A 10,000-nucleotide genomic window follows, 5' to 3' on the forward strand; every position below is an offset into this window, starting at 1 on the left:
CCTGGAGGAGAGAGAGAGAGAGAGAGAGAGAGAGAGAGAGAGAGAGAGGAGAGAGGTGTCATTCAGGTTGAAGACCACATAACGAAAAGGGGAGGGGGACCTGGAGGAGAGAGAGAGAGAGGAGAGAGGTGTAATTAAGGTTGAAGACCACGTTACGAGGAGGGGAGGGGGACCTGGAGGAGAGAGAGAGAGAGAGGAGAGAGGTGTCATTAAGGTTGAAGACCACGTTACGAGGAGGGGAGGGGGACCTGGAGGAGAGAGAGAGAGAGAGCGAGAGAGAGAGAGAGAGAGTGAGGAGAGAGGTGTCATTCAGGTTGAAGACCACATAACGAAAAGGGGAGGGGGACCTGGAGGAGAGAGAGAGAGAGAGAGTGAGGAGAGAGGTGTCATTCAGGTTGAAGACCACATAACGAAAAGGGGAGGGGGACCTGGAGGAGAGAGAGAGAGAGAGAGAGGGAGAGAGAGAGGTGTCATTCAGGTTGAAGACCACATAACGAAAAGGGGAGGGGGACCTGGAGAGAGAGAGAGAGAGAGAGAGAGAGAGAGAGAGAGAGAGAGAGAGAGAGAGAGAGAGAGAGAGAGAGAGAGGTGTCATTCAGGTTGACCACCACATTACGACGAGTGGAGCGGGGATCCTGGAGGAGAGAGAGAGGTAGAAAGGCTTCGTGTTGATTGATCATATTTCTGTCCTAAACTCTCTTTAGCTGGTAGTGGCAGGAGTATAAATCTGAGTATAATACACATTGAAACAGAACAGTTCTTATGGTACAAGGTAAATGTTATTTGTTTTAATCAAGGCTAAAAACCAAAACCTTACTTTTATAATATCATGTCTATCATGTCTACCACTGTACATCTACTATCTAGTACAGAGAGCTTCTCATCAAGTTATTCTGGGAGAGCATCCAGGGATTGTGAGACGGTGCATCCAGGCATTAAGTAGATGTGTGCAGGCATTATGTGTGTGTGTGTGTGTGCAGGTAATGTGTATGTGAGTGTGCAGGTAATGTGTATGTGAGTGTGCAGATATTGTGTTGTACAGAGCAGTGCCAGCTGTCAGAGGGGAAGTGTTAAAAGGCCTGAGGGATTTAAACTCTCCAGTCCTGCCAAGCTCACTGTCTGTCTGGACAATAGGCTGGAGCCCTCTCCTGCCCTCCATCCCCCTCTCCTGTCCTTCTACCTTCCCTTCTCCTGCCCTTCCCCACTCCCATTCCCTCTTTCCTGCCCTCCTCCTCCCCTCCATCCTTCTCATCTGCTCTCTACCTTCCCTCCATCCCGCTCTCATGTCCCCCCCGCCTCCACCTCCTGCTCCCGTCTCCTTAACTCAATCCCCCTCCTTCTTTCCCCCTTCACTGTCCTCCCCTCCAGCCAACCCCTCTCCATGAATAAACCTGTCTCTCAAGCTCTCTCTCTCTCTCTCTCTCTCTCATCAGTCCTGCTTAGTGTTTCTCTCTCAGGACAGATGAAGGGAGCACCTCCTTTTCCACCTCCTCCTCCTCTGTCAGCATCTGTCCGTTGGCTTCCTGTCCTATCTGTGCTATCTCCCTCTATTTTCTCTGTCTAAGAGGCAAGCTGTGTCCCAGTGCCCATCAATCAGCCCCCATTCTCTACTCAACAGATCTCTATCAGCTCTCTACTCTATCTCTTCCTCTCTCTACTGTACCTGTCTCTTTCTCTCTCTTCCTCTCACTCTAGCTCTCTTTACCCCCATCTCTTTCTCTCCCTGTCTTTGTTCCGAGTATATACCACTACAGACCTGTACTGTACTCTATCTGAGTGTATTGAGGGCTGCTTAGACAATAACGAGATTGCCTGATTGATTGACTGATTGTTTGATTGATGATACTCACGTGTGCAGGCCATAGTGGGTGGGTCTCTCTCAGCTCTGTAGAAAGCCTTCTCACAGTGGCAGACAGCAGCCCCCTCTCCATAGCTGAAACTGTGAGGGGGACACTTGGAACACTTGATGTTCCCCGCAAACGCCTTGTAGAAGCCTGGTCGACACGCTGCAGAGAGAGAGACAGAGGGATATATGGTTATATATGGCAGGACAACAAACACATGTATATGGTTATATATGGCAGGACAACAAACACATGTATATGGTTATATATGGCAGGACAACAGACACATGTATATGGTTGTATATGGCAGGACAACAGACACATAAATATGGTTATATATGGCAGGACAACAGACACATAAATATGGTTATATATGGCAGGACAACAGACACATAAATATGGTTATATATGGCAGGACAACAAACACATGTATATGGTTATATATGGCAGGACAACAGACACATGTATATGGTTATATATGGCAGGACAACAGACACATAAATATGGTTATATATGGCAGGATAACAGACACATGTATATGGTTATATATGGCAGGACAACAGACACATGTATATGGTTATATATGGCAGGATAACTGACACATGTATATGGTTATATATGGCAGGACAACAGACACATGTATATGGTTATATATGGCAGGACAACAGACACATAAATATGGTTATATATGGCAGGACAACAGACACATAAATATGGTTATATATGGCAGGATAACAGACACATGTATATGGTTATATATGGCAGGACAACAGACACATGTATATGGTTATATATGGCAGGATAACTGACACATGTATATGGTTATATATGGCAGGACAACAGACACATGTATATGGTTATATATGGCAGGATAACAGACACATGTATATGGTTATATATGGCAGGACAACAGACACATGTATATGGTTATATATGGCAGGATAACAGACACATGTATATGGTTATATATGGCAGGATAACAGACACAGAGATATGATTATATATGGCAGGATAACAGACACATGTATATGGTTATATATGGCAGGATAACAGACACATGTATATGGTTATATATGGCAGGACACCAGACACATGTATATGATTATATATGGCAGGACAACAGACACGTGTACATGGTTATATATGGCAGAACAACAGACACATGTATATGGTTATATATGGCAGGATAACTGACACATGTATATGATTATATATGGCAGGACAACAGACACATAAATGTGGTTATATATGGCAGGACAACAGACACATGTATATGGTTATATATGGCAGGACAACAGACACATGTATATGGTTATATGTGGCGGGATAACTGACACATGTATATGGTTATATATGGCAGGACAACAGACACATAAATATGGTTATATATGGCAGGATAACAGATAGAGATATGGTTATATATGGCAGGATAACAGACACAGAGATATGGTTATATATGGCAGGATAACAGACACAGAGACATGATTATATAAGGCAGGATAACAGACGCATAAATATGGTTATATATGGCAGGATAACAGACACAGAGACATGATTATATAAGGCAGGATAACAGACGCATAAATATGGTTATATATGGCAGGATAACAGACACAGAGATATGGTTATATATGGCAGGATAACAGACACAGAGATATGATTATATATGGCAGGATAACAGACACAGAGATATGATTATATATGGCAGGATAACAGACACAGAGATATGATTATATATGGCAGGATAACAGACACAGAGATATGATTATATATGGCAGGATAACAGACACAGAGATATGGTTATATATGGCAGGATAACAGACATAGAGATATGGTTATATATGGCAGGATAACAGACAATGACAGCTCCTCCCACTAAATCTAGTTTAAAACTGTGCTTTAACATCAGCAAATGGACAAAAGAGAAGGCGAGATGGTATCAAATGGACTGTTAGACACAGTGAAAGGACAATGGCTTAGACTGCAAATACAATCTGTTGACCTTATGATATTAATCTCTACTGATTTATATCCAGAACGATGAGGAAAATGAACTATATTGAAAGCAGTGAAGAGAAAAAAACTCTGTCTATTCTCCTCTTCCTTTCTTCTCCTAAACTCCCTTGCTCTCCATCTCCCTCTCTCCCTCCCCATCTCTCGCTCCGTCCCCCCTCTCGCTCCCTCTCTCCCTCTCCCTGCAGTCTGCTCCTAAAGCCTGTCTGCCTCAGGGACAAATGGCCTTTCAAATCCCTCTCAGCCTTTAACCGATGGTACCACACACACGCACGCACACACACACACACACACACACACACACACACACACACACACACACACACACACACACACACACACACACACACACACACACACACGAATGCACACAACCACACGCACCAGGGTTTCCGTTAGCCGGTAATAGCCGGCTTTTGGCCTATAAAAAAATTGAAAAGCTGATAAATAAAATTGGCGCCGGCCAATTGTCCCGGAGGAGAAGAAAAAATCCCATTGCGAAATAATGCTTTTTAGCCTATTCATTGATGGAAATACCAGTCGAAGGAAATACGTCTGACTGGTCATGCTTATCGGTCTGTAGGTTCATTTAATTAAATGTGTGTTTGTGTGTACAGTATATTGGTTATGTATCTCATTTATCACATGCCTACAGCATACAGATACAGAGCCTTTGAGCAGAAAACCTGTCAGACAGCCGAGAGCTGCTGCAGCAGCATATCAAACAGCAAGGGAAGGCTTCATCAGCGTGTCACACTGTGCAATGACCTGGAGGCAGTAGGCTATGCATTTTCAAAACATATACGTAATTGTTTGAAAGCTGAACATTTTAATACATATTATGGGGCATGTCTTACCTTGCTTCAAAGTAGCCTATTACATCTCCTCTCTTCCTAAACTTCCTACGGATATTTTCATCTCTGTCACATGAAAAGCTTGCATGTGCGAGCGTTTTGACAAGGGTGTTTTCTCGCTAATTGCATTATGGAACGAACATTTGCACCTAGCCTACTGCCTTGTGAACATTGCTGCGCTTATAATGTGAAGAAATAATAGTTAATCAACATTTTAAAGTAAACCTTCTGATCTGTTCCATCAGCCTCATTGCTTTTTAACGTTTCTTGATGTAACCTCGGCCTGCGGGTTGAATGAAATCGGGATCTATCTTCCTACAACTGTACCGGAATCTGTTTGGAATAGGCTATTTCTTTCTCGACAAGCTGACCAATAGAAAAGGTACGTTTCTCTACTATTCTACTATGGGAGATAGTAGATTGACACAGGCTAGTGATTTTGCTGTTCGTTTGCTGTTCAGATTGGATGAGGAAAAGGAAATGTGGACAGTGATTCTAACAAGTTCAAAGTGCACATCAGAATTGGGTAAGAAGGACTGCACATCGTTGCATATTGGACTTGCATGTTTTGTTCATATTAATTACCATAATCTAAATATGATTTCTGTCATTCTGAGCCCCGTGGTGGACTCCTTAATCAGGTTACCCACCCAATGCAGATTTCTCAAAAGTCCGGTAAATTAAAATGTTGTCGGTCAAATGTATGCCGACACATTTTCCTGGCGGAAACCCTGACACACACTCCATCCTCAGAGGAGAATTCCACTTCTGGGGCTCATCGATTTAACAAGGTAACACTGAGCCTTCTGAGGGCTTCACCTTGAAGCACTGAGAGTCTTGAGTTGTAGATGGAGTCTCTCCATTTCTCCCTGATAAATGAACCTAGAGGAGAGCAAGAAGCCCTGAAACAACACCCACTTAGATCAAATGTGAGCAATTAGGACAGGACAATGACATACACACACACACACACACACACAAACACACACACACACACACACACACACACACACACACACTGCAGAACCCCTCCCGTCAACACACACATAGCTGCAGTATCAATATGATGAGTGATACCTCTACAGTGGCCCAAGGTTGCCTGTGCCATTAACCTCTGGTACAGTACGTGGCTTTATACATGGCCTTGATTTACACACTACAACTCACTTATTCCCCTAGCAGTTTTAAACTGTCAACCTAATGATGCTGCTGTCTGACCACACACAGCTGAGGGATGAGACAGACATACACACACACATGAACACACACATGAACACACACACACACACACACACACACACACACACACACACACACACACACACACACACACACACACACACACACACACACACACACACACACACACACACACACACACACACACACACACACACACACACACACACACACACCAAAACCTCTTGCTAAAATGGACTCGCCAATTAAACAACGGTAAAAAACAACAACAATGCAAGAACTAAAACCTTGCAGCCGGCTTCAATAGGATGTGATCTCTGGAATTGAAACAACGGCTAAATTCATACAAGAGGGATTGGATTAACTGCCTAATCATTTGATACCTTTGTGAATTACTTGTACATTCTAAAATGACTGTGGTGAGTTTTGAGACAGGGTTTGCCCTGTGTAAATAGGACCAATACAATACATCTATCAGCATAAAGTAATGGCTGCAAGTTAACATGTCTTAATAATGTTTCTTCCAACATGACAAGACGACTTCCTAGGCTGTGCTGTTGTTGATGTGGTAACATTGTTTATATTAGACCAGAACGTAAAACAAAACACTGTATCAACCCTGATTCTGAGAGGGAGAGAGAGAGAGAGATGCTAGAGGGAGAGAGAGAGAGAGAGAGAGATGCTAGAGGGAGAGAGAGAGAGAGAGAGTGATGCTAGAGGTAGAGAGAGAGAGAGAGAGATGCTAGAGGTAGAGAGAGAGAGAGAGAGAGAGAGATGCTAGAGGGAGGAGAGAGAGAGAGAGAGAGATGCTAGAGGTAGAGAGAGAGAGAGAGTGATGCTAGAGAGAGAGAGAGAGAGAGAGAGTGATGAGAGAGAGAGAGAGATAGAGATGCTAGAGGTAGAGAGAGAGAGAGAGAGAGAGATGCTAGAGGTAGAGAGAGAGAGAGAGAGATGCTAGAGGTAGACAGAGAGAGAGAGAGTGATGCTAGAGGAGAGAGAGAGTGATGCTAGAGGTAGAGAGAGAGAGAGAGATAGAGATGCTAGAGGTAGAGAGAGAGAGAGAGAGAGAGAGAGATGCTAGAGGTAGAGAGAGAGAGAGAGAGAGAGAGATGCTAGAGGTAGAGAGAGAGAGAGAGAGAGAGAGAGAGATGCTAGAGGTAGAGAGAGAGAGAGAGAGAGAGATGCTAGAGAGAGAGAGAGAGAGAGAGAGAGAGAGAGAGATGCTAGAGGTAGAGAGAGAGAGAGAGAGAGATGCTAGAGGTAGAGAGAGAGAGAGAGAGAGATGCTAGAGGTAGAGAGAGAGAGAGAGAGAGATGCTAGAGGTAGAGAGAGAGAGAGAGAGAGTGATGCTAGAGGTAGAGAGAGAGAGAGAGATAGAGATGCTAGAGGTAGAGAGAGAGAGAGATAGAGATGCTAGAGGTAGAGAGAGAGAGAGAGAGAGATGCTAGAGGTAGAGAGAGAGAGAGAGAGATGCTAGAGGTAGAGAGAGAGAGAGAGATGCTAGAGGTAGAGAGAGAGAGAGAGAGTGATGCTAGAGGTAGAGAGAGAGAGAGAGAGTGATGCTAGAGGTAGAGAGAGAGAGAGATGCTAGAGGTAGAGAGAGAGAGAGAGAGAGAGTGATGCTAGAGGTAGAGAGAGAGAGAGATGCTAGAGGTAGAGAGAGAGAGAGATGCTAGAGGTAGAGAGAGAGAGAGAGAGTGATGCTAGAGGTAGAGAGAGAGAGAGAGAGTGATGCTAGAGGTAGAGAGAGAGAGAGATGCTAGAGGTAGAGAGAGAGAGAGAGAGAGAGATGCTAGAGGTAGAGAGAGAGAGAGATGCTAGAGGTAGAGAGAGAGAGAGAGAGATGCTAGAGGTAGAGAGAGAGAGAGATGCTAGAGGTAGAGAGAGAGAGAGAGAGATGCTAGAGGTAGAGAGAGAGAGAGAGAGAGATGCTAGAGGTAGAGAGAGAGAGAGAGAGAGATGCTAGAGGTAGAGAGAGAGAGAGAGAGATGCTAGAGGTAGAGAGAGAGAGAGAGTGATGCTAGAGGTAGAGAGAGAGAGATGCTAGAGGTAGAGGAGAGAGAGAGAGAGATGCTAGAGGGTAGAGAGAGAGAGAGAGAGATGCTAGAGGTAGAGAGAGAGAGAGATGCTAGAGGTAGAGAGAGAGATGCTAGAGGTAGAGAGAGAGAGAGAGTGATGCTAGAGGTAGAGAGAGAGAGAGAGAGATGCTAGAGGTAGAGAGAGAGAGAGAGAGATGCTAGAGGTAGAGAGAGAGAGAGAGATGCTAGAGGTAGAGAGAGAGAGAGAGAGATGCTAGAGGTAGAGAGAGAGAGAGATGCTAGAGGTAGAGAGAGAGAGAGAGAGAGATGCTAGAGGTAGAGAGAGAGAGAGATGCTAGAGGTAGAGAGAGAGAGAGAGAGAGATGCTAGAGGTAGAGAGAGAGAGAGAGAGTGATGCTAGAGGTAGAGAGAGAGAGAGAGAGAGAGATGCTAGAGGTAGAGAGAGAGAGAGAGAGATGCTAGAGGTAGAGAGAGAGAGAGAGAGAGTGATGCTAGAGGTAGAGAGAGAGAGAGAGAGAGATGCTAGAGGTAGAGAGAGAGAGAGAGTGATGCTAGAGGTAGAGAGAGAGAGATGCTAGAGGTAGAGAGAGAGAGAGAGAGATGCTAGAGGTAGAGAGAGAGAGAGAGAGATGCTAGAGGTAGAGAGAGAGAGATGCTAGAGGTAGAGAGAGAGAGAGAGATGCTAGAGGTAGAGAGAGAGAGAGATGCTAGAGGTAGAGAGAGAGAGTGATGCTAGAGGTAGAGAGAGAGAGATGCTAGAGGTAGAGAGAGAGAGAGAGAGATGCTAGAGGAGAGAGAGAGAGAGAGAGAGATGCTAGAGGCCAGAGAGAGAGAGAGAGAGATGCTAGAGGTAGACAGAGAGAGAGAGATGCTAGAGAGAGAGAGAGAGATGCTAGAGGTAGAGAGAGAGAGAGAGAGAGAGATGCTAGAGGTAGAGAGAGAGAGAGATGCTAGAGGTAGAGAGAGAGAGAGAGAGATGCTAGAGGAGAGAGAGAGAGAGTAGAGAGAGAGAGAGAGATGCTAGAGGTAGAGAGAGAGAGAGATGCTAGAGGTAGAGAGAGAGAGTGATGCTAGAGAGAGATGAGAGAGATGCTAGAGAGAGAGAGAGAGAGATGCTAGAGGTAGAGAGAGAGAGAGAGAGATGCTAGAGGTAGAGAGAGAGAGAGAGTGATGCTAGAGGTAGAGAGAGAGAGAGAGAGAGATGCTAGAGGTAGAGAGAGAGAGAGAGAGAGATGCTAGAGGTAGAGAGAGAGAGAGAGAGATGCTAGAGGTAGAGAGAGAGAGAGAGATGCTAGAGGTAGAGAGAGAGAGAGAGAGAGAGAGAGAGATGCTAGAGAGAGAGAGAGAGAGAGATGCTAGAGGTAGAGAGAGAGAGAGAGAGAGATGCTAGAGGTAGAGAGAGAGAGAGAGAGATGCTAGAGGCTAGAGAGAGAGAGAGAGATGCTAGAGGCAGAGAGAGAGAGAGAGATGCTAGAGGTAGAGAGAGAGAGAGAGAGAGGTAGAGAGAGAGAGAGAGAGATGCTAGAGGTAGAGAGAGAGAGAGAGAGTGATGCTAGAGGTAGAGAGAGAGAGAGAGAGAGATGCTAGAGGTAGAGAGAGAGAGAGAGATGCTAGAGGTAGAGAGAGAGAGAGAGAGAGATGCTAGAGGTAGAGAGAGAGAGAGAGAGAGAGATGCTAGAGGTAGTAGAGAGAGAGAGAGAGATGCTAGAGGTAGAGAGAGAGAGAGAGAGATGCTAGAGGAGAGAGAGAGAGAGAGTGATGCTAGAGGTAGAGAGAGAGAGAGATGCTAGAGGTAGAGAGAGAGAGAGAGATGCTAGAGGTAGAGAGAGAGAGAGATGCTAGAGGTAGAGAGAGAGAGAGAGATGCTAGAGGAGAGAGAGAGAGATGCTAGAGGTAGAGAGAGAGAGAGAGAGATGCTAGAGGTAGAGAGAGAGAGAGATGCTAGAGGTAGAGAGAGAGAGAGAGAGAGAGAGAGAGATGCTAGAGGAGAGAGAGAGAGATGCTAGAGAGAGAGATGCTAGAGGTAGAGAGAGAGAGAGAGAGATGCTAG

General features: G+C 45.0%; 1 protein-coding gene across 1 annotated transcript in view; it reads right to left on the reverse strand.

The window, feature by feature from the left end:
- Nucleotides 1–10,000, reverse strand: part of LOC112224409 (ephrin type-A receptor 6) — a 280,716-nt gene that overhangs the window by 82,621 nt on the left and 188,095 nt on the right. Inside the window, exon 6 of the mRNA XM_042319754.1 lies at nt 1,851–2,006. Coding sequence (XP_042175688.1) covers nt 1,851–2,006 — 156 coding nt within the window. The remainder of the gene's footprint in view (nt 1–1,850; nt 2,007–10,000) is intronic.

The sequence above is a fragment of the Oncorhynchus tshawytscha genome, linkage group LG03 (assembly GCF_018296145.1).
Source record: "Oncorhynchus tshawytscha isolate Ot180627B linkage group LG03, Otsh_v2.0, whole genome shotgun sequence".
Classification (NCBI taxonomy): domain Eukaryota; kingdom Metazoa; phylum Chordata; class Actinopteri; order Salmoniformes; family Salmonidae; genus Oncorhynchus; species Oncorhynchus tshawytscha.